Genomic DNA, 26069 nt, shown 5'->3' on the forward strand with positions numbered 1-26069 from the left:
ACAGATCTTTACATCTCAAACCCAAACCAAACCAAACTGGAGGTACTATGATCCTTTGCCCCAAGAATAGTTCTCCATTTTTTGAAGTGAAGAATGAAGAATTTATCAGGTAATGTTTCTCAGTTGCACCCCAACCCAATAGCAATCTTATGAGCAGTATTCTGGAAACAGATAAATTGGAACTGTTCTGAAAGGCATTGGAGGATTGGAGTTGCTGCTCTCTATTTGCTATTTCTGCATTATTTATTATTCTTGCTTTAATATTTGATTTTCATTACTATGGTATTTTCTTCATACATTGTTGCATGTTTAAACTGTGTAGCTTACAGCAGTATATAAATGAAACAAACAAAGGACTACAGCAATTCTGCACACAACAATCATGGTAAAAATTATGAAATGTTACTGACATAAGTAAGCAATCAAGAGCCGCGGTGGCGCACTGTTTAGAATTCAGTACTGCAGGCTACTTCTGCTGATCACTGGCTGCCAGCAGTTTAGCAGATCGAATCTCACCAGGCTCAAGGTTGACTCAGCCTTCCATCCTTCTGAGGGGGGTAAAATGAGGGCTCAGATTGTTGGGGGCAATAGGCTGACTCTGTAAAGCTCTTAGAGAGGGCTGTAAAACACTGTGAAGCGGTATATATTGTAAGTCTAAGTGTTATTGCTATTGCTATTCTGCACATTTCTGAAAACTTTTAGCATGAATGGTTCAAATGTGTATATGAGACACCCTGTATGTGTCTCTTTGTAGGATATTTAGTGTCCTATTGGCAATGGAATGGAGAGTTAGCAATCTCTTTGACTGAGAAAAACTTACAATGTTGTGTTAATACTTTGACATTTCTGTCAAGGGCAATATTCTTTCTGTGCTAGCACATAAACTTCCACGAATAACCCACCCTAGTCAATAGCCATGTTTAATGATAAGTCACACTCTCCATGGTTTTCTTTTAGATATAGAAACCTATCCAAGATGATTCCTGCCAAATTACAGCAAGAATCTGTTGAGTGAAGAATAAACATAAATAAGTCAATAGCCACCCCTGCACTAACATGTTTGCAAAACACCAATTTTTCATGATAGGGAATGTGGTGGCTCAGTGGCTAAGATGCTGAGCTTGTCGATTGAAAGATCAACAGTTCAGCAGTTCGAATCCCTAGTGCTGCATGCTCCCATTACTTGTCCCAGCTTCTGCCAACCTAGAAGTTTGAAAGCACTGTTTAAAAAATGCAAGTAGAAAAATAGGGGCTACCTTTGGTGGGAAGGTAACAGCGTTCCCTGCACCTTTGGCATTTAGTCATGCCGACCACATGACCATGGAGATGTTTTTGGACAGTGCTGGCTCTTCGGCTTTGAAACGGAAATGACCGCCACCCCCTACAGTCGGGAAGGACTAGCACATATGCTCGAGAGGAACCTTTACCTTTAAGTACATATTTTCTACATTCATATATAGACCATATATCTGAAATAAATGCCCCTTTCTTCCAACTATACAAAAACAATACTGAGTTCATATTATTTTCTTGCAATACATTTTTTAAATTGTACATTTTGTATAATTCAATATTAAATAAAGTACAGCCAGAAGGCTATCTGGAAACCCTAATCATGAAATTAAAGATTCAATATTGCATTTTGCAATAAAATACAAAACTCCTAATGCTTGGAAAAATTGCAGGCAATTGAAAAATAGATTGACAGAACACCAAGTGTCCCAAGCAGGAGCTTATAAGAACACAAAAAATAGATAGTTTTTTCAGATAGTCCTGAAAAAATTGTGTTTCATATTATGAAATACAATCCCATCCAGACTGGAACTGGGATTCTATCTTAAAGAATGGTAGCATTCAAATTTTGTCCTCCTCATCTTTACTCCAGATAGAATTTTCCACATCTTTCCTTTTTTAAAAATGGTTTTACTATGTACATTGCTCAGTGTGTATAGAAGGGTTAAGAATATGAGCTTCCACATACCTATGTTTGAAAGTTAATATATAATTTGGGTCCAAATTTATTCAGAAAATTTTAAATAAAGGTAAAGAATGTTGTATTTCACAAGTTGCAGTAGCACTAGTGAGATGAATGAAACTGGTATAGGCATATAGAGGTGTACTATAAGAAGCACAGAAATAAATTGGCTGTTATGAAACTACCACTATCTTCAATTTATGACCACAATCAAACCCAGAATTATGGTCGTAAGTCATGCCAGTCACTAAGCAGTCACCATGTGATCACACCTGATTTTACAACCTGTTTAATGGTAATCGTTAAGCAAATATGGACATCACCTGAGGAAATAAAAAGAAGTCAAAGTTTTCAGGTGAGATAGGAGAATAAAGGAGTCAGTCAATTTAATTTAATTAATGTAACATTTAAAATTTAGGCACCACCCATCTCTAAACTCTAGATAGGGTTGTCAAACTCCCGGCCTGTGGGCCAGATGTGTCACCACACCTATGCCCAGGTTAGGGAAGGGGGGAAAAGTCCTGATACATCACGTGATGCCACCGTGACAACATGAGTTTGACACCCCTGCTCTAAGAGGTATACAATAAGACCAAACAGAATAGCAATTACAATATAATGTTTATAAAAAAATGGAATGAAAAGGGAAGAACAAGAGCTAATTCCAAGTCAGGATAACAACCATGACATCCTAAAACAAATCTGACAGGAGGCCGAACCATTCTAACCCTAACTAATTTAAAATTACAAAAGGGAAATGAGAGACACAGCATTCCTCTTGGAGTGCCAGGAAGGTGACTCATGAGCAAGAGGTAAAAGGAGACTGTACAAGGCTTTTCCTGGCATTATGCCCTGCTGGCATGTCTGCTTGCAGCTTGAGAAAATTCTATCCATGAAGGAAATGAACCCAATGCTATCTGGAAAGATGATTTAAGCCAAGAAAGTGAGGAGCACAACAGTGTGCGATCCATGGAGTGGAGGAGTGGATCATGAGTGGAATAACCAATGAGTAGCACGCTTAGATTTGGGTTGATGCTATCAGGAAGAAATTGACTCAAAAATGAAGAGAAGAAATGGACTTTTACAAGACAAAAGGTTGTTGAATTGTGTATTTGTGTTTGAGGTTTAAAATGTCCTGCCCTTTTAAGAGCTACCTGGCTGTGTAAGACAGGGGTAGGCTACATTGCCCCCATGAAAAAAAATAAATCTAAGTGGGGCACTCATTTCTATTGAGTTCAATAGCTTTTGTTCTTATTTATGTATTTAATCTGGTTGTGAATTGTATATCTCTATGATTATTTTTAGATAATAGATTATTCAGACTTTGATACGGAGACCAAGAAAATCAGTTAAGTTTGTTCATAACAAAATATGACTTGGGATTTCAAGAGTGGGGAAAATACTTCTGAGATGACCCTGCTGGTGAGAGAGTTAGCAGACTGTTGAAGGAAGTTTGGATAGGAATTAGAAAAGAAACTACTGAGCCCAGATGTTTGGAAGTTTCTCTTGGGGATACAATTTTCTTGAACTCAGAACTGCTACTATGTGATTAAACAGGGCAACCCAAAGAACCAGAAAAATAAGTGCAACATTATTTTTTTTATCCTAGCAAACATACAAACTCTCTTTCAGTATCCAGGGGTTCAGGGTTGAAAAGAGCTTTGGGTTGCTCCAGCTGAGCTAGCTTTAAATAAATTTAACTACCTAAGGCATTTTTCAAAGAAGATATTTTTGGAGTTCAAAGGAACAGCAGAGTTTTCAACAAAAATGTGGCTTCTGTAGTTTAATGTAGATACTATACTTATCTGTTATCAATAATCAGGGTCCCTTTTTCCCCCTCCTTATTGGGTGAGTGGAAATATGAAATTACATTCTGCTATTTCTTTTCATGATTATAGTGTATAAGGGAAAAGGACAATTAAAAGAAAAATAACAGGTTTGCTGTTTTCTATTCTGCCTCATCGATTTACCAGCTTTTGGAACTACTACAGAGGTAATCTGCTGTGCAGTTCAACTCAGGAAGGAGAACAGCACACAGTACAAGGGACAATTAAACACCTACTCTTAACCCGAAAACCTTCATTTTTTGTTTTCTTTAAAAGCCCAATAAAATACTTGTAATAATCATGAAAGACAAGGTTACTGTTTTCCTCACCTTCTACTACCATCTAACAACGATTCCAGAGTTTTGACGCCCAGATGTGGAACATCGTAACCATACCTGATGTGATGACTTGGGATGTGGCACAAAAGCAACACAACCAGAGAACAGGACTAACTCCCCTTTATTGTTCCTACTGTGCCCCCAAACGTTCCCACATTGACTACAAGTCCTGGAGCAAAGCTCTCACACGCACCTTCAGAAGCTTCCAGCTGCAAGTAGTCCAGTAACCCAGGTTGACCAAACAACAACCAGGGCCAGCAATCCAATAAACCAGGTTAGCTAAACAGTATCCAGAGCAAGAAGTTCAGGGAAGCAGGCAAACTGGGCAAGCCCCACAAGACATACAGCAATCTCCAGGCTTTGGCAAGTGCACACAAGGCTCCACAGATTCAATGCTTGTTCCCGACAAATGCCCCTCCCATCCACACCTCCTTACATCTCAGTCCCCAGGTGTGCCTTGTGAAAGGGGGCGGGGTACTCTTATCCCTCTTAGCCGGTTCAATCTGTGTTGATCTTGCCATCTCTCTTCCCTCCTTGCTTTCGGATCGGGAAGGTGTAGTCCTTGCTCTTCTCCTGAGCTCTCTCTGTCTGCAGGCCTTACTAATTCAGAAAAGCCTTGTCTGGACTGACTCTGCCCTTCCCCAGTTTCCTCCAAGGCCAACAGAGCCAGAGCTCATCTTCCCCAAAGATTCCGACTCCAACAGGTGCATGACACCTGAAAAACAGCTCCCAGAAGGCTTTTTTCAGTACTTCACCAAACATTCTGAAGCTGGCTGTTCCAATGTTATGTTATATATATGAAATATATCCTCCCTCTGATATGTTTAGGTTATATGAAACTTGCTTCACCTTCTCTTAATTAAATGCTGCATTTAAAGTTGTTTAGATTTATTGTATTCATTTAATGCAATATTGGAATTCCTTCTTTTTTTTTTTACTTTGTCCTGAGTGGTATTCATTTTAAGATAAGTAATGTATCCTTAAAGTATTAGTAAATAGATAGGAAGGAAGAACTATCATGTTCGTACCCCTGGAGAGAGAAAAGAATTCCTAAAATTGTTAAAAACAATAATTCTGCCTGTGGGGTGTGTGTGTGTGTGTGTGTGTGTGAGAGAGAGAGAGAGAGAGAGAGACTCATATATGTAGAATATGAACTCCAGCTGACCTTTGAATTCTATGAAGGTAAATTGCTAATCATATGATCCTCAACATGTGGGTTATGGTGAGGCAGAAAAAAAATTTATAAGGGTTCTCATGATAACATCCAGAATCGAAAGTCAGGTAAGCTTTGTTATTTTGTCTCATAGAGACACAAAGGGGTAGACACAGTTGCTTTCCTACTAAACTGAGAGATCTAGACCAGTTATTTTATTTATTAGCTTTTGTTCTGTCAGTTTCTTTTTTTATTGCTTTTGATTCCTCCAATTAACAATGTCTTTTTCAATGATTCTTACCTGGAATTATATGTATTCAAGTTTTAGGTTCATTACTAACGTTTCCAGTAATTTCTTTCTTTTTCTTTGTTTACTGTTAAATTATTTCTTCTCTTTATGGTCCAAAAGAAGCTCAATTTTCTCCAGCACCACAATTCAAAAACTTTGTTTTTATTTCATTCAACATGTCCAGTATCCAGCTTTAATAGCCATACGTTACAATTGTGGGAAAATGGTATTGACAACATATACCTTTGTTGTTGTCAGTATGATGTCTCCAACTGTTCATTGTCCCTTTGGCTAGGAATTATTAGACTTGTGGTCTAAAACATCTGAAGGGCATCAAATTTCACAGTCATAATTTATCATGTTACATTCCATTAGTCCTCTAAACCTTGCATTAAACTTCTCCTGAATTTCAATTTATCAATGGGTAGGAGAGGGAGGAGGGATGATTACGCTTATAAGCTATATCAGAGAATTTTCAGATCACACTATGTAATTGCATGTTTTACTACTGGAAAGTCATGTCTTCCTCAAAAGTCTGTTGAAGGCCCCAATGACCCAGATACTGTAGATAGATGCACATAAAATGCCTTGATACAGAGAAACCTTACAAATGAACTTCATGTCCAAAATGAATTTCCCACATTTTGGCATGAATTCACATATTTTTTTTTCCTCCTCAGCACAGAATTTGGCAAGTTGCTAAGAGCCTTTACTGGTTAAATAAATAAATATAATACACTTCAGCCATGTTTCTTAAATTTATTTCAGTAACTCTAAATTTGAAAAGAGCATTTCATTTTTTTAAAATCCTGGATTTGTAAATAGAATTAATATGCTATAAAGTCACTGAGGGCAATATCCAAAGTTGTGAGAATAGAATTTTACTTGCACAACAGAATATGCTCTTTAGTTCCTCCATCTTTCTGTCCAGATTCATCCCAATAGGGTCTCTGTACATTCCAAAGGATATTTAAATGGGAAATTTATTTTGCTAACTTTCTGTTTCACTAGTGGGGGTAATGGAATTAGAAAATAATTGTATTGTTTATTTTGTACATGCATGCTGCTGTAACCAATCTATTTATGGCAGTATAAATAAATCCTGAAACCCATGAAAAGAAAAATAATAGTGTGGTAAGAGAATCATATGCTACAACCAATCCATGTAGATAAATTGAACATTAAAAAATTTTAAGATTTATGGAGACAATCCGCATTCTTAGGGCTTTTCCCATCAATAAATTACAGAGTTATCCACCCATCCTTAAATCAGCAAAAAGTTATGGTATGAAATTCTATTCAATCTCTATTGCCTCTCCATCTAGTCATCACCCTTAAACTATCTTTTCTGCAAAATAATGGTAGCAAACCCAAGAAATGTGATATGTTTGATACTGCTTTTCAATGGAAAGACAACTTTAATGCCAGTACAGCTAAGAATGACTTAAGCCTGTTTTGGTCATGGATCAAGGACAAGATGAAGCCAGATCAAACATGATGCTAGGGTATATTTTTGAGTACAGATGAGAACATGGCCTTACCAGAATTACCAACAGTGGGGCTAGCAATAGTAAAGTCAGAATATTTTTTAAAATTCTACTTGATGTGATGCCATTAGCTGATGCTAATATTATTATTTTTAATTAATTGCATTTGCAATTGCACAATATCCTAGCTAAACAAATACCAGTGGTAGTGTCGTGCTTAAGTTGAAAAGTATTTACTATATTAACAAGTGATTAAGTGACTGATTAAAAATAGATTGAGAGATAGAAAAAGAGCAGCTACAGATTAAGAGTTTGGCTCAGAGGTGCATTGCTGCCGGTTCGGACAGGTTTGAGCAAACTGGCTGTTATGATTCTGTGCAGTTCGGTGAACTGACAAATCCCACCACTGCCTGGCCCCGTCCTGCCCACCCCACCCCGTTCCACCCCACCCCGCCCTATCTCACCTCACCTACCTTGGCCGGTGGCTATTATCATGCCGTGCCCAACTACTCTCTGGCTTACTTGCCCAGACCACACGGCCCAGGTGATCTCTGTGCCTTGCCCACTTGGCTGCCTTCACTGTAGCCTACCACGCTGGCCATGGCCCAGCTGATCTCGCCCACTCTGCTCACCCCGCTGCCCGTGAAGGTAAAGCACTCAGCCGAAGGGCCACCTCGGCGTGGACAAAGCAACGCTCGGCCATCTTTCAGGCATGGCTCTTGCCATCCTTCCACGTGCATGCCGCCCACTCACTCTTTGCCTTGGGTTGGGGTCTGGGGGACATGGCAGTCCCTGGCTCTGGCCTTCCCCAGGGCCTCCGTCTGCTCACTCGTCCATTGCCTTGGGTTGGGGAATGAGCCAGTCCCTGACTCTGGCCTTCCTCAGGCCAGACATGCCACCCACATGCCCTCCCTGGCCTCAAACTACACTACCCAGGCTGAAGCAATTTATCCAGCCTGTGGCCTGCCACTTCCAGATAAAGGGCCACAGGGAGGCAGCGTGGGCCTAGTGGGGGTGGCGTGGGAGCAGGGATGGTGAAACGGTTTGGGTAAGGTTCTTACCTGTAAGAAGTCCCCTGCAGAAAGCGCTGCAGCAGAGAGAAGCAGCTGGGTTGAATCTCTGGCATCTCTCAGATCTTGCAGCCACTTCTTCCAGTCCTTGGTGTTGGGCGAGCCTTGGTCACTTGTGAAGATGCTCCATGTGCTCTCTGGTCTGCAGCTCTTTTTTTCCACTGCTGGTCTTGCTGGGAAAGCTTCTTGTGCAGCACAGTGAAATTTAGCAGCCGTGAGCCACCGCTTTGGGTCCTGTAAGTCCTATCCAGAAAGCTCTGCGGCAGAGAGAAAGAGCATTCAACCTGGCTGCTTCTCTCTGCTGCAGCGCTTTCTGGATGGGACTTAGAGGAAAGCAGCGGTTCACAGCAGCTAAATTCTGCTGTCCTGTACAAGATGCCTCCCAGCAAGAGCAGCATGGAGAGAAACACCTGCCAACCCGGAGATCAGATGGAACATCTCCCCGAGTGCCCAAGGCATGCCCACACCAACCAGGGCCTCAAGAAGTGGCCGCAAGATCAATTTTTATAAAATGTTTTATAGATGGCATTTGGATCCTAAAAAGTTGTCATGTATGTACCCTAATGTTCAGCCAAAATGTTGGAGATGCGAATGTTTGGATGCTACGTATTATCATGTATGGTGGACCTGTAGGAAAGTTAAGGCTTTTTGGATAAAAATTTGGTGGGTCATGCAGAATGTTTTGAAGAAAAAAATTCAATTTTCTCCACAATTGTTTTTATTGGGTATAGTTAAGGGTTTTACATGGGGTGAAATAAAACTAATATTGTATATGATAACAGCAGCAAGATTGTTGATAGGTAAATATTGGAAGAATGAAGCTTTGCCTACTATCGAGGAATGGACTTTGAAGATGGCCAGTTTTGCAGAGATGGCGAAGATTTCAGCGTATTTAAAAGATTGTTCACAAGAGACTTATGAATGGGAATGGAAAAGGTGGATAGAATATGTTCAGAACAAATACCAAACTAGAAAGTATCAAATAGCTTTTATTTGAAAATAATGTATTAGAAATATTTTAATGTAAAGAGACAAAGAGGAAAAATTATATAGGGGGAGGGATGGGTTCAGGTTTATATATTAGTGTTATTAGTTATGAGTATGTAATAGGGAAGTCTGGGGGGGGAGGGTTAGGGAGGGTTAGGGAGGATGGGAAGTTTGGGGAGGGAGGTGGGGGGGTGAAAAAAAGGGGTGAAAATGTAATTGTAAAACTTTTGCAATAAAAAAAAAAAAAAAAAAAAAGAAGTGGCCGCAAGATCAAGCAACATCTTGATGGGTGGGAGGCCTGAGAGAAAATTTCTCTCCCAAGGGCTGCCCACCCAGAATGCTGCCACCACAACTCTGGAGCTCGCCCTCAGGATGGATCAGTAAGTTCTTACTTTGCTCCCCAGGAAGGGCTCCATCGTGGAGGGCTGTGTGACCAGACCAGGTGCTTTCTCTTGGGCCTCCCACCTGTGGCAGAGGGAGGAAGAAGTGTGTGGCAGGGAAGGCCACCAGTTCTTGCAGCCAAAGCCGGGATGTCTGTGAACTTGTGTATATATGAGGTCTTCTGCCTTGAGCAGAAGGTTGAATTATAAGACCTCCAAGGTACCTTATAGCCTGTGATTCTAAAGTCTCCAAAACAAGGGAATTTGCTTAAATGTGTGTGTGTGTGTGTGTGTGTGTGTGTGTGTGTGTGTGTGTGTGTGAGAGAGAGAGAGAGAGAGAGAGAGAGAGAGAGAGAGAGAGAGAGAGAGAGAGAGAGAGAGAGAGATGTGACTTCTTAGGGATGCATTTTTGAGAAGTATCAAGAGAAATGCTAATTTAATTTAATTGGGATTAAATTCCAAATGAAACTGAGTCTTCAGGTTAAGGAGACATGAAGAACTTTCAACTGCAGGTTTCTAAAATCTTATTAAAATGAATGTCTAGAGGCAGCTTTTAACTCAGTAGTCCAGAGGGAGCAAAAGAGATAGGCTATCTCTTAGGCAAAGAAGTGACATTGAGTTGGGCACGCCCACCCAGTCACCTGCCCACCCAGTCTCATGCCCACCCAGCCACAACCACCCAGCCAGTCATTAGGGCAGAGAACCGGCTGTTAAAAAATTTGAAGCCCACCGCTAGTTTGGCTGCCATTCTTCCTTTCATTCCTCCTTACCCTATCAATCCCCCAGAGATACGGAGGATCCCGGATCTGCACACCTTCCGCCGCGCTTTAAAGACCTTACTATTTCACCAGGCGGGCCTGGCCTAATTTTCTCCTTCTTTTATAAAAGATTTTTAATTTTTAAATATCTTTTAGTATTTTATACATTCAATTTTAAATTGGTTTTAAAAGTTTGGGGTTTTAAATTTGTCAGGGCCAAAATTATTTAATTTGATTTTATTCTACTTTTAAATTTTGTATGTATGTGTTTTATTGTTTGATTGTGCACCGCCCTGAGTCCTTCGGGAGTAGGGCGGTATAGAAATAAAATAAAAATAAATAAAAAAATAAAAAAAATGTCTATGGAGATTCTCCTATGGAGATTACCCTATCAATATTTATCTGTACAAAGAAAGCAGACCCATTCAGCTGTTACTGAATAAGAATGGGCAGCATGTGAGTTCTTTTGTTAAGTGACAGGAGCTCCTTGTACTCAGTTGTGTATTACCTGCCTGTGGGCTCATCCACACAACTGCTTTGCCATGCTTTCTTTCCCAATTTGAAACCAGGAGGAATTTATTGGCAGAAATCACAGTGTAGCCTTAATGCACATCTTGGCTATGCTGTGGGGCTGCCTATATAGGAATTCCACAAGATCTAATAAGGGTAGTTATTTATCATTTTCCCTGAATTAAATTTGAAAGAGCAATGGAAAGAATGGAAAAAGCCACTACCAATCATTGTAGAGGACGTATATCAGGTTGGTGCTTGTAAAGTCTGGGCACTCTGTCCAATTAATTTTTTTAATTGTTCCCACAAGATCTCAGAGTCTATTGGATGGTAACAAAGAGTTCATCTTTCCTGGTTGCAAGGTACCCGAATTTGTGACAGATGTAATTGTCACATAAAAAAAATTAGACCTTTTGATGTGGTGAAAGTAACGTTCCATTATGGACTTCTTCAGTATCTCCACATAATTTCTCCAAAATGACCTATTAAATGGTCAACCAACTGGCCACCAGGTGGCAGTAAAGAGGTAGATGAGTTTTCCTTTGTTTCTGTTGCCATCTGATGGGTTTAAATTGTGTAGCCATGAGGCAGCCCCTAAATAAATGATGTTGAAGAATTGGAGTTTGACCCAAAGGTGCTGTTCAAAAGGCAACTGGACTTTGTTTTGTTTTTTTCCTTGAAAACATTTTGCTTCTCATCCAAGAAGCTTTTTCAGCTAGAACTGGAGAAGCTTCTTGGATAAGAAGCAAAATGTTTTCAAAGAAATCCCTTACTCCATCACTTACCCAGTTACCACACAATAATATCAGAAGTAGTTTTTGCATTGAACATAGACCAGACAAAGAAAGTTTGTGCAAGAAGCTGAGGCCTAATTACTAGACTCTCAAAATACCCACCCACCCCCAATCATAGTTTGCTAAAGCAGCATTGAAGAAAAACACTGGGTTACATAAATTATGAATACTTCTGGAAATGTTTTGATGTCAGCTATAATGAGAAAGATTTTGAGATGTTAATTTCATACATAGATACAGTACTCTTTTTAGACCTATTTAGATCAGTTCCTTCATTGTATAATAAAAACAAATATAGCAGATGTTGTGCCCACATCAGAGGCCTTACAGATGCATATATTTCTCCAACATTGGATGCAAATCACATGGATTGCTACAAATTATTATTATATATTTTTAAATGTGATAGAAGGCAAAAATACGGGCTTTGAGGAAAATTGTAAATCAGAAAATGCAGATACCTATGATTTCAGTTTGCATATTAATCCCAATATGCTTAAAGACTGCACAAATATTTGAGCCACATTAATTAATGGGACCAAAGTAAATCTAAGATATTTTATAAAGTTTGGACAATATAAACAAGACTAAATTTTGATACATTGAGAAAAATGATATTTATTGGCATGCTGGAAACAGTATTGGGCAAAAGCAATAAAACATTTTACAATACCCAGTCAAACTTTAAAAAAAAAGAATTATTACATCTGGTACATTAGTACATTAATTTTATTAATGGTACTATGTGCAATTCAGTTATAGTTAAATGGAAGTGAAATGAAGTTGACTTGAACCTACAAGTATAAGACGTGAAAATGTTTCCGATTGGAATTTTGTTTTTTGACTAACTTTATATAAAGGTGCTTTTCTTTTTCATATATACTGTATATATGGGTTTTATTACACAACTATTTTGTCAGAGTTACTGCTAGAATTGGATGAATAGTCCCATTTGCTTACATCTTTATAGAGAACATTAACTACTGAACAAACTATATTCTTACTTAGAAATGAGAAATTGATATCTTAATATTATGATGTGCCAGAACACACAAATATTCCATCCTGTATAACTGAACAATAATCACACATTGAACAGAGGTGAGAAATTCAGAAAGTGTATTTTGATCTGCTTTTCAACACGGTTAAATACAACTTCCTCATCAGGAAGCACTAGGATATCTTGACTACAAGTATTAGCAATTAGGTTCTGAGCAAAACATTATTCTTAAGTTGCTAACTGTATGTCATATATTTTAACACTGCACAGACAAGTCTTCACACCGTACCCACAACTTCCTTGAATACCAATGAGTATGTATATGGAACTTAAAGCATAGAAAAAGCTGATAATAAAAGAAGCTAAACATGTTCAGCCCAACCATAACATTTAATCACAAATATGCAACTCTCCTATGTAGTGTTTATGTTAAATGAGGAATTTTAAAGAACACAGGAATGTACAGCATGAAGTATAACACTGCAAATAATGCTTTTCTAAATAATGCAAAGACTTCCACTTGCTAAAGCCAAATGATTTTTCAGAAACTCTCTAGAATAACAAAAAATGATACATAGTGGAACAAATGTAAGAAAAAATAATATATTCTAAATTGTGAAATGTTAACTTAGAAAAAAAACTTCAGCTCTAAGGTATAATTTTATTTGCTTTATTATGCCAACCGCCCAAAAACACTTAATTTATAGATTCCTTTTGCTATATCAACATTATTGTGCCCTAATGTTGATACTGAATTGCCTTATTCTTGTTCTTTCATGATTCTCTTGTTTTAATATCCTGCTTTTGCATAGAAATATAATACCTAAATTTATTTTTTGTCTGAATGTTCCTGCTCATTTCTACATCTACAGTTCATCATGGATTTATGGATTGGGTATTTCTTTTCTTTTCTTTTAGGTTATTGAAATATAGGGGTATTGAATAGTTATAAATGTACAGAAACTCTTACAGGTTCTACCTGTTCCATAAACTGTACCCACCGTACTGCTTTATTTATTTATATTTATTTATTCAACAAAGTATATAGTTGCCCATCTTATGAAACATAACCCTGGGTACCCACAACAACAGGAAAAAGAATTGAAAACAGTGGGGTGGGGAGGAAACTAGAGAAGCTCTCAGGATGTCTAACCACAATTCATCCCCATCATCTGGTGCCGCAAACACCGATGCTTGTGGGAAAACCCAGATCTTTAAGGCTTTTTGGAAGGCTAGAAAATAAGGGCCTATTTCTTCTATATTTCAGGGGAAAGGGTGTTCCAAAGGATAGGAGTGGGCTACCAAGAAGGTATGCTGCCATAAGATAAGGATTGGGTTACCAAGAAGGTAGGTGCCATAAGATGGCAATATTTAAAGGACCTGGAGTTCGCTCACTCTTTCAGATTTAGTGGAACAAGAAAAATAAGCTTGCAAATAACCTGGTCCTGTGCCATTTAGGGTTTTAAAGATGATAATCTGTACCTTGAATTGCACCTGGAAAGAAACTGGAAGCCAGTGCAGCTCCCACTGCAGTGATGTATCTGAGCAAACACTGGGACACCAAAAACTGAATGCTGCCCCCACATTCCAAACCAGTTGTAATTTCCAGTTGGTCTTCAAGAGCAGCCCTGTGTAGAGTGCACTAAAGTAATCCAACCAGGATTTACATTGTTATCCAACCCAATTATTTCTTTTTGAAGGGTTTGCATTGCCTTATTGATATCATATAATGAAGGAAGCATCACAAAAACCCGTTTTAGCTAGATTATTTTTTCATAGATAATCTTGCAGTGTCCAATGTCATTGGTCTCCAACAAATACTGGTTAGAGGCTAAGAAATGTTTCAGTTTGGACACACCATGCATTAATTAAGCATGACACTCAGTTATATCCACAATGTTTTTACTTATCTTGTTGATTTTCTGCAGCAAAAATCACCTTAACAATCTTGATGTTGGCTCTAAAATAATCCTCACATTACCGGGGAAGAGAGTGTATGTTCTATTATATAATAGGAATCTTTCCCCTTCTTTGAGTTTGGAATTATTTTTGATTGCCCTTCTGGTCAGTACCTGGCATTCTTAGCTGAGAAAGGGGGGCAAATGACATCACATACATGATGACATCATAACACAGTTACCTACTTGTATCAGTCATTGAAATGCAGGTATGTCATAGTTGCATTGGCTAAACTGGATATTATGTGTCACTAAAGACCTCAGTGGAGGGTGAACTGCTACAAGGATAACCTGAAAGCTTGATTATTTTTAAAAAAACATTTGGCATTGAACCTATAATAAACTGAGTTTTATCCTTTTTATATTGTTATTTTTAAAATAGGTGGAGGTTTTTTGCATTTAGATTAGTGCTTAGTGTTAGCTCAGAGGTGAACAAGAATTACAAATGCTCACATTTTAGTGATAGTACTCTTACTATTTCATACCAAACCATATATCCATCCGTTCTGTTTTTCAGTCAAAAGTGTATTTAAAAATTTTTAGAAGTGAAAAAAACTTGTTCTCAACCAAACTTTCAGGTTTTTTTTCTCAGACCCCTTATTCCATGCTACCTCTTCTTTCCTTTAGTCTTCTCTCCTTTTTCCATGAATCTACCTTTCCTTTCTACCTATTATTTTTATTTAATCTTTTTCCACCACTCAAATAAATCCAATATTTTACATGATAGCATATGTTCATATTCACCTTTGATAGCCTGTTCTTATTACTTTTTCACTGTTGAAATTTAAATGATAAGCTCCCTTACGGCTAAAAGGGATAAGTTTTGTTTAAGAAACTCTGCAAAACAAATGAATCTTGGTATTACATTTACCCTTAAAACTAGCATATTAGCAGCTGCATTAACAACAATAACAAAAAAAAATCATATCTATAAAAACTTCTCAATAATTTCTAAATTCCTGAATTCAACTTTCTTCTGCTAAATGTATGCCTACTGGGTAAATGAAACTCATTTGAATTATACAACCAATATTATTCTTGGCACTGCTGTACTTTTCAGGAATTGCCCTTCCCATCCTTTGAAGTGGCAGGTTGTGAGCACAGAGGAAAGAAGAGGGAACATATTAGTCGCATAAGCAGGTTTTCTTTTTTATCACTTTTGGATCTCATCTACATTACTGGATCATCAAATAGCAAACAATGTATGATATGATGAGTATACGTCAGTAAGTGAGTCACATACTACATTCCCCTCCCCCCAGGAATAAAAAACAGGAGTTCAGCATTTACCTTCAGTCCTGTCTGGCAGCTTTGCACTCTTACTTGTTGTTCCAGCATTTACAGTTTCAGAGGATGTGCTTAGTTTGGTACTGGGATCTCGTTTGGGTTTTGGTGGTGGTTGCTTCCGGGAGCAGCTACTGCTATCGTCATCAGTGCCTCCAACAGAATGAAGCGATTGGGATCTTACGGTAAAGCCACTTGAACAAGGGTGGGGCAGTCTGTCCTGAGGTGCAGGCATCGTCATAAATCCCATACGAAAATGTTTGCCTATGTAGCTTCCCTCGTTTGCTTTTCCCACTTCACCACCTAAGCTGTAAAGAAAGAAAAAGCATAGAGATAGATATTTTACCAACCAATCAATGAAAAAGAGCCTTGGTAGTACAGGGGTTTAAGGCACCCTGTTATTAAGCTGGTTATTAAGACCAGCTGCCTGCAATTACTGCAGGGTTCGAATCTCGCCAAGGCTCAAGGTTGACTCAGCCTTCCATCCTTTCTAAGGTAGGTAAATTGAGGACCCAGTTGTGGGGGCAATAAGCTGACTTTGTATAAATATACAAAAAGGATGAAGGCTATTGCTGAGCACAGCACATTGTAAGCCGCCCTGAGTCTTCGGAGAAGGGCGGCATATAAATCAAATTAAAAAAAAAAAACCTTATCATGGTTATTGGCCAATTCAAAGAAGACATATTCTGGGAATAAAAGCAAATAAATGTCATAATAAAGCTAAATAATTACGGTATGAAGTTGATGTGGTCAAAGTCCATATTTTATAAATGGTAAAACAGAACAGCCACTAAGGGACTATTGTTTAATTACTGTAGTCATAACCAGATTTCATGATGCTTAAAGTAGGTAGTTTTAAATTGTTCATAATACTTGTTCTAATATTTAGGAAAAGCATTGTTTCTGTATAACATAAACTTGCAGTCCACCTTATTTCCTGCAATCAATTTCATGTAAACAATGAACAACAGCTAGTACTTTCTCTAAAACCCTTCTAAATCGTTATTAATTTCACTTAATAAGATTTGGATTCAAAAGATGAAAATTACAATCGCAAGTGGAATGTGAGATCACTTATATTAAGCATGAATTATCTTTTCAGGAATCTGTACTTTTCCTTGCTTCCTTCATTTTAGATAAATCTCCAAGTCCTGTCATGTACAAATTCCTTCCATGTTTTTTTGTCCTGATCAAGAAAGTGGGCAGGTAGAAAGACCTGATAGAAAAATATGTATTTTTTAAAAAAAAAACATTCCCCACTATTTGACAACTCTCAAGCCAGCTCAAAAACACCATATTTAAACATTTTAAGAATGAGAATGAAGTTTATAAAATACAAAACTTTTTTCAGGGTTTTTTTTCCAGGAAAGTAGAGAACAAATTTCAACATATTACCATCTTAAAAATAGTAATTGGGACCACTAAGTGATGTGGTCATTACGTGAGTTTTGGCTGACTTTACAACCCTTTTTGTCCTCACCATTAAGTGGCTTCCTCCATTGATTTTTCTTGATGGAAGCTGGCTCACAAAATGGTGATTACATGTTTCCTGGATACTACAACTATCATATATACATGCCTGTTTGAATCTGAATCATGATCACGTGACTACTTGCTTGCTACAACAATCCTAAGTGTGAGGATGAGTATTTAGCTGAGTATTAAATATAAGCATCGTTGCTGTTAAATAAGCAGGAGCATTCAGAGTGCTTTGTGAATGGCACCCACATCCCAATATTGATTAATTTAGTTTTTTTCACATTGTATTTTTTAAAAAATAGGTTAGGATTTGAACAACACTTGGCATACATTTTCACTGCAGCAAGTGACTGCCCAGTCCCAGAGCAAAATGCCTACACAAAATAGTCACAACCCTGTTTCTATTCCATTTCTTAAAATGCTGGAATTCTGCCAATCTCTGCTTGGTATAAAATGAAAAGATTAACCTCACACTTCTTTCAAACAACTCATCAATTGGATTATTCTTTTTAAACTAGAAAAATTTAAGCTGAGGAAGCATGGATGCAGCACCTGTCACATCAAATAATCTCTCACACACAGACACACTTGGTTCTTCTGCATATTTGTATCAGAAAGCTCTAATTTTTGCCTAGGATTATGCCATTTATTTGATTTAGCCCCCACCCCATCCCCGTTTTTTAATTTTTTTAAAGGAGATGTTTAAGTAGGCATTTTTCAATAGCTGTTGTAGAGTGGACATGAATTGAATGGTAGACTTCCTTGGTTCTTTGTGACACCAGTCTTCCCATTAGATGCTATGATTAGCAAAATTTTAAAAATATTGAAGAATGCCTCCCCCATACTCAGTAACATGTGAGCAGACACATTAAAACTCATATGGGTTTATTTCTGAGTAGGCCCATAATAGATTTTTCCTGTAATTTTAAAGCAGAAAACCAATATCTTAATGATAATAGGACTAAACAATGAAACAAAATGTAACTGAGTAGACAACAAAAACCAATGAGATTTTTCACTATTCTTTTTAAACAACACCTTTGTGGTGAAAGTAATGCTCACAATTTGAGGAGCGTGTGTGTCAGATTGTGATTGTGTAAGATACTTATAAATATAATTGTATAAAATATTCCATAAGTACTGTTTTCATATCTTAAAATTAAACACGCTTAAAACCTTAGTAACAAACTTCTTTTCTGCTTTTTGTGGTATCTTCTACTTTATATCTTTACATTCCACTGAGAATCAGTTTGCTGAAATGTTAGTAAATTCTATAAAGATAGTATAATATAGCCATACAAACAAACTGGCATATTTTCAGTGATTTCTAAATCATACGGTAATTAGTTTCAATTCCTCATGAATGTAAATGCTAAAAGAACAAGAAATCGGATGTTATAATGAAAGCTGAAATTAGTTTTGTTTAAAACATATAAAGGTAAAGGTTTCCATGTCCAGTCATGTCCGCCTCTAGGGCATGAAGCCAATGTTGTCTGAAGATCATTTCTGTGATCATGTGACCAGCATTGCTATCTGCCAAAGGTGCTGTTACCTTCCCACCAAAGTGTACCTATTAATCTACTTGCATTTGCATGCTTTCGAACAGGTCAGCAGTATCTGGGGCACGAATGAAAGCTCATCCCATTGCATGGTGATCCCATCTCGCAGAGTTTTCTTATCAGAACAATCCCATTTGGCACTTTATTTAGTAACTTATCACTTTGATCTAGGAACAAAAATGCCATACATAGAGAATTTTGACTTCTTCCTCTTTCAATAGTACAGGAATACTGCAGTACCAATTCTAGGGGGTAGCTTGTGTTGAGTTGTTCCCAGAAATCATCATTAAGGGTCAAATATAAATGTAATTTCCTTTGGTTTTTTTTATATTGTTGATTTTGTCTTGAACATTGATGTAAGGACAATTAATTGATCGAAGGCCTGTCTGCTCTTCCCCTTTTATAGCATAGGAAACAACACAAGATTAAAATGTGTTTTTCTGCAATAGAAAATGAGGCCAGATAATATAAATGGTTGTGTAGATGATCTCATTCTGTTACTTTTGACAGAACAAGGTCTGTGATCTTCACTATGCAAAAGATAAGCTCTTGCTTATTTCAAAACTCTATTACAGGAATTTCAGCATTCTGAAAATGCTGCACAGCTTATTAATATATATAGAAATATAAGTTCAGAATATTCCCCTAAGAGCTTTCCATTCAGACTTAGTCAGGTTCAAATTGTATAAATTGCAAGGAAGAATTGTCTGAAATTCAATACAGAATAACGCATTTTGAAAAGAAGTAAACTAAAATGCAAAAATAAGAATATATATTTCAGACCATTCTCTAGTAATCCTACTGATGAATACTTGCTTTGGAATTGCATTTTAATCATGGTGAGAATGGTTATAATGAAAATAATCTTCATAAGTTTCAAACTTTTGGACTTTTGCTATCCTAGACACTTAACCAGCATGCCTGATTTGTGCTGGACTGAGGTTAAAAATCTATGTGGAGATTTTTCCCATGAAAAAAGAACCTTACAATACCATGTCACAAATAAAAATTTTATCAAAGATCTAATTTATTTATTAACGGTCATGGATATAGAGAACCTCCATGGCCCCAACCAAGGAATTTCAACAGAGATTCAAGACATTTTTAAAATAATATATCTTGAATTACATATGCATTTTATCACTTTGGAAAAAGAATATAAGCAACTTCTCTGCTGTAAAAAAGATGTTGAGTGCAGAAAAGAACAACAAAGATGATTAGAGGACTGGAGGCTAAAACGTATGAAGAATGGTTGCAGGAACTGGATATGTCTAGTTTAATGAAAAGAAGGACTAGGGGAAACATGATAGTAGTGTTCCAATATCTCAGGGGCTGCCACAAAGAAGAGAGAGTCAAGCTATTCTCCAAAGCACCTGAGGGTAGGAGAAGAAGCAATGGGTGGAAACTAATCAAGGAGAAATGCAGCTTAGAACTAAAGAGAAATTTCCTGACAGTCAGAACAATTAATCAGTGGAACAACTTGCCTCCAGAAGTTGTGAATGCGCCAAGACTGGAAGTTTTAAAGAAGATGTTGGAGAACCATTTGTCTGAAATGGTGTAAGTTTTCCTGCCTAAGCATGGGGTTGGACTAGAAGACCTCTAAGGTCCCTTCCAATTCTGTTATTCTAGATTCTTCTCCAAACTAATTAGCACATTTAGATTTTAGGTAGCACAGGAAACAATACAGTAGGAACATTTTCCTGTGTGAACCCCACTGACAGTTGTACAAAAATATGGAAATTCTTGGTAGATTGTGCTTGATGTTTTCCAATTCAATTATTTAAATCTAATGACATTTCTTTCTTTCGTTGACAAATTATCTGAGAATTAAGGACTCAAGCTTCTTTGAAATCTCTATTTCCATTAACAATACATATAAAATATTATACTGAGCATATATTTTATATGTGTATGTACTTATGCAAAAATAACTTTTTTACTTAATGTCAGAAAAGTTCTTTCAGGATTAGCATAAATTGGAGCTGTAAATTGGAATGTGTCTAAAAATTGAAGCTGCACTATTTTTAATCCAGTCAAGACAAGATTCTTCAGTCCATGAAGAATCCCATTAATGGGAGGAGAAAAATAAAGACGGCTTACATCCTAACAGCTGCACATAAGCTACTCTTGAAAAAAAATATATAACTATATTACAAACTGAACTTCTTTTCAGTCTTCTGCACAGCTGTGTGCAGATTAGTACATATGCATAAAACACATCTTTTTAAAATGCAAAGTATTTTGAGTTTATTTAGATGATTTTTTGATTTATGGTGTGGCTGTTGGTTTTCTGTCATCGGTACTATTCCTTCCTCTTTTTGTATGGCAGAGTACATCTTTACTCCCAGTCTTATTTTAAAAATAGATTCATGAAGAGTCCTGGACCTCCTACGTTTAACCCATATAACCATATATTTCAACCAATAGAGAGTTAAGCACGTGTCCATAGAGTGCCAAATAAAATGGAATTATATTCCATCCCACTGCAGAATGGCATCTATACATCTAGGATGGAATCTAGTTCTCGTTTATTTCATTGCCAATTTTCATTGGCTAATCTCAAAAAAAACATTAGCAGGGTTTGATCTGGTAGTATTTAGAAGAAAAAACTATCAGGAAATCTTCAGATTATGGTCTGATAATAAAAAACAAGTCCCACATGGGGCAGTGACAAACCATTTCCATACTATTACTTCAAAAAAATACCATGAATATAATCATCAAGATGTCACATGCAAATGAAAGGAGGCTTTGAAATTTTCTTTAGTTTACCAACCAGATTATGACATCTCATCTACAGATTTTTGTAGTGATGCTATAAATCAAAATGGAGGAATGCAGAGACTTTTAAGGGAATAGTAACAATAAGATATAACGAAAAGTAGAAGTTCTTCCTTGTAGCCTCAGTTTGGAATAGGAAAAAACTACTCCAAACATGAATGGGACAAAGCTCCTATACCAAAAGTAGAATCCATTCAATTGCCTAGCTCTGCAGAACTATCCTGAACCATGAGGTTCCTGAACCATGAGGTTTTGGCTGATTTTTTGACAACACCAAGATGGCAAAAGTTGCCAATGAAAAGTTTTTGCATTAGGAAAATGCCTTCATGATCTCTTCTGTGCTGTTAGGGTTGCCTGATTTAGGGGAGAAATGTTACCAAAACAACCAAACCAAAAGCAAAACATTGAAAGCTCCACGTTCAGTGGCCCATTCTCTGGGATCCTCTGTTGCAAATAAAATGGATTTCAGCCTGAAAAACTCATAATCATGGCTCTCCAAGCTCATGTAGAATAACTGCACAGTCTGAGGCATTATCTGTAGGGCCACATAATGCTTGCCTCAAAATGCTACTATGGTCTTGGTTGGCTGATGGAGGAATTTTCTCTCCCATATCTTAGAATTAATTTTCAAATAAAATTGATCTTCTTGGCTGTCAAGGAGCATCTTTTCTCAATTCGGTTAGAAAATATTAATCATGGTTCAATGAACCAGAACTTTTGTGAACCTTTTCATTTATCACGTAGGTATCTTTGTTGCTATGTTTAATTTCCACCCCTCTTATTGAATGTTTGTTTAAGGATTGCCACTGCATGTTCATGACCCAACATCAAAAAAAACCAAACATATTTTCATTTCTTATTTCTGAAACAAAATAAGTTGATTTGGCAATGCTCTCTCCTGAAGAAATTCTTATACGCAATGAATAATAGCAACAGTTTATCAAGCACCAGCGCTAACATACATTGTCCCAATATACCTTAATATCTAGCCTGCCCGTTTTTTTTACCAAACCAATCCAGATTCTGAAGATTAATCATACAATATAAAAGTCATGTACTGTATTGCTCAGTCTTACTTAATGCCAAGCACCAGAACATAACTTGTAAAACTGAGTGAGAAAACTCTAATATTAGTCACCTACTCTTGTCCTCTGTGGATGTGAACCTAAAGACACATGACTTTAATATGATAAAACTACTCCATCCAATATTGTAGATCAGTATTGACAGCTTTCAGACTTGTTTTTCATCCATTCCTAAAAGGCTGCAGGGTCTCGTTCACTAACATTCAAATTTTCCTTTGAAATATGTGCTGGAGTTCTATTTATAGAACATCTTTATTCATAACAAAATCATAGCTAGCGCAACAATGGAATATTTCATCCTTTATGCCTAACTTTAATACTGGTGAGTTTATTTCTTGATGGAAGGGACTGTCCTCAATTGGGACTGTCACGTGAATAATTAAAATAAGATCTCTGTTTCCCTCTGTATTTGTGTGTATATAATGGCATTCATACATGCCATCATACTATTCTGCTCTGGATAAGCAACATGATACAGAATACAGGCAATGAATAAGGCATAATAAAGCAAAGATGCTAAAAATATGTGATAGGAATAATTAAGCAAAATAGTTAAGTCTGATTTGCATCACCAATATTCATCATCTTTCATATTTTTTTATTCTTTATGTTTGTTTCTACCATATCAACATACCATTCATATGTGATCTTTTATTCCTTAAAATTCTCATTTTTTTTGGTATTCAATTCCACAATTTTCTCTCAACCCATCTACTCTCTTTCCATATATCTATTCTACTATTCAATCTTAATTCATTCTGGGGGTTTTTTTTTTCTTCATAGTAGTCATTCACTTTCAAATCAATATATATTGATTCACTCATTTACTCTTCACACTGGCTGTATTTCCAATATATTAGTCATCCTGCTTCCACTTTAGATATGTTTTTTAATCACCTTAAATATTTTTATGTAAAATTTAAAGTATATAATGATGTACATAGAGAGATACAGTATATACAACACAGACACCCAAGCTATTGTTCCTGACACACTAAATAATTGCTTATGTACTTATCACATCCCTTTTACTGTATTTTATATAGTAAAGTTCAATAGACAAACTCAAACTCAAAATACAGCAAGAATTTCTAATAAAATATTCCACCAACTAAATTGGTTACTTTATATTATGCATTATATGACCATATTATAAGATTTTCCTTCTTGACTCCTTTTTGGAGAAGGGGAATATATATTACATTCAGATTATTTAAATATGCAATTATGCCTGTTTTTGTAATAAGAAAATTATTTTGAGGCATTTTGAAAAATACATGTTTCATTCTGAAGATTTATAACCCAAATCAGTTTGCCCATGTCTTGTTTTGTTTTGTTAATATAGATTTTTAATATAGATTTTTCTTTGACATGCATGGATATCCTTTCATAGCCAGTAAATAAAGTTTTTACATGCCTGTTCTTGAAGGTGATGCTTTTATTTTATTTTATTGGGGGGGAAAGCTTGTTACGCTTTCATAAATATGCTCCGTCTAGAATCTTTTACAGATCATTATTATTTTATAGATAGACAGATAGATGATAGATATAGAGCTTTGCAAATATAGCAAAATAATGTAATCTCATTAAATATCATATTTTACCTCCTGAAAGAAAAAAGAAGTATTTCTTTCTTATATCTTTTGGTGTCACATTGAATTCAACATCATCCCTGTAGCTTGAATTTAAAATGAAACTGTTTCAGAGAAAGAAATGGGAATTTGTCCACCACTCTTTTAAATTAATTTTAAAGAAAGTCCAGACAGCCTGAAATAAACATTTGTAACATTTATTTCTTTGCAATTAACTTTGAGTGAACTATTCTGCACCTCCTGGAATGGTTTGAAATATAAAAGACCAGCCTTTCTCAACTCATGTTCCAATAAATCCCAAGGTCCCATGAGGGGTTGCTAGAAGCTCCACAAGACGTTGCGATAGGAAAAGAATCATTTTTTGAACTTCATAACTTGTACAACGTTAGTGTTCAAAGTGGTGAGAAATTTATGTGTTGCAATGAACTATGTGCTGTCGAGCTGCTGCTTTGCTGTTATAAACACTGTAAAACATATATTACGTTAGACGTGCATAGTCCTATGATATTTTTCAAACTTGCTGAGATTTTTATGCAGGGGTTCCCTAAGTTTTGAAAATTAATTCAAAGGTTTCACCTGAATAAAAAGTTGTGAAAGGCTGGTTTGGATTATGTATGTATGAATGCTGTGCTATTACTTCCCTTCCCTCACTACATATACACAATTCTCCTCCTATCTATCCTCTGAATTGAGAAAACAGTAATTCATTTGGAAGAATGGAAGAATTTTGCCAGGAACCAAGAGAGCAAAGCCAATTCAATTCAAAGTATATTTTCCCATTCTGACTTGGGCACATTTTGTACAGCTGGGACACTTTTAAATCAAATCCTAATAAAGATAATCAAAACATGCAAATGAAGCAAAATTAGTCATGTTTGAGCCTTACTCGGAATAGATTTGGTGTTTTCTTGAACCATCTCAAAATGTATAGTAACCACTATTTCTATTATTATGTGGCCCTGTTTTGGCACAATTCATTAACTGTTGAATTATATGATTACCAGAGAAAAGATATATTTTTGATTGGGATTAAAACTGATTTAAGTAGAGGCCCATTGAGTGTTTTGAATATAAACAAAGGTCTAATAATTCAAGATGGTAGCTATGAACAAATTCCATCCCATTTTAAATCCATTAGCCAGCCTGCCCTCTGGAACATCTTAGTCCCAAGTGAGATCAGGTCCAATTCTCCCGACTTTCCATAAGAGCTTAAAGAACTGGCTCTGCCAGTTGGCTTGAGGTGCCAACAGAGAGTTGTGGTTCGTCTCTGCTGGCAGTCGAGTCAGATGAGTCAGAGGAGATGGAGGGGGTGCCTGGGATACCATCGGAGCTGGCAGAAAGCTCTGAGGAACAGGAGATCTCAGAGCCACATGCAGAACAGGGCCCATCTACTCATGCTCAGGTAAAGAGACAGCTGTTTTAGGAGCCTGAGATGAGCAAGGGGGAGAAACAGCTGGGCCCTGTCCCAGATGTGTGTATGCGCAGAGAGGTACGGAGAGCAGAGCAATGTAGGACTGAGGGCCAGCTATCTAGGAGAAGAAGTAGATATCAACAAGCCCCTTCATGGCTGGGATATAAGGAGGAGGGGTGTGGGAGGCGTGGGTGTTGGAGACTTCCGTTCATGCTCCAGAAGAGTCCAGCAGATTCCTTGCCAGGATTTCCTTGCCACTAACCAGGTTAGTCAGGACTCTTTGTGTTGAGATTGAAGTGCTAATTGAGGCTCCCTGAGGGTAACTCAGAGACTGTTACGGCTTGTGAATAACC

The 26069-nt window shown here is 37.0% G+C and overlaps 1 protein-coding gene across 1 annotated transcript in view; it reads right to left on the reverse strand.

The window, feature by feature from the left end:
• Positions 1 to 26069, reverse strand: part of NYAP2 (neuronal tyrosine-phosphorylated phosphoinositide-3-kinase adaptor 2) — a 118947-nt gene that overhangs the window by 45134 nt on the left and 47744 nt on the right. Inside the window, exon 2 of the mRNA XM_070946174.1 lies at positions 15816 to 16117. Within this exon, the coding sequence (XP_070802275.1) occupies positions 15816 to 16117 (302 nt within the window). The remainder of the gene's footprint in view (positions 1 to 15815; positions 16118 to 26069) is intronic.

This window comes from Pituophis catenifer, unplaced genomic scaffold (assembly GCF_029215685.1).
Source record: "Pituophis catenifer annectens isolate HBS135680 unplaced genomic scaffold, rPitCat1.0.hap2 SCAF_6, whole genome shotgun sequence".
NCBI lineage: Eukaryota > Metazoa > Chordata > Lepidosauria > Squamata > Colubridae > Pituophis > Pituophis catenifer.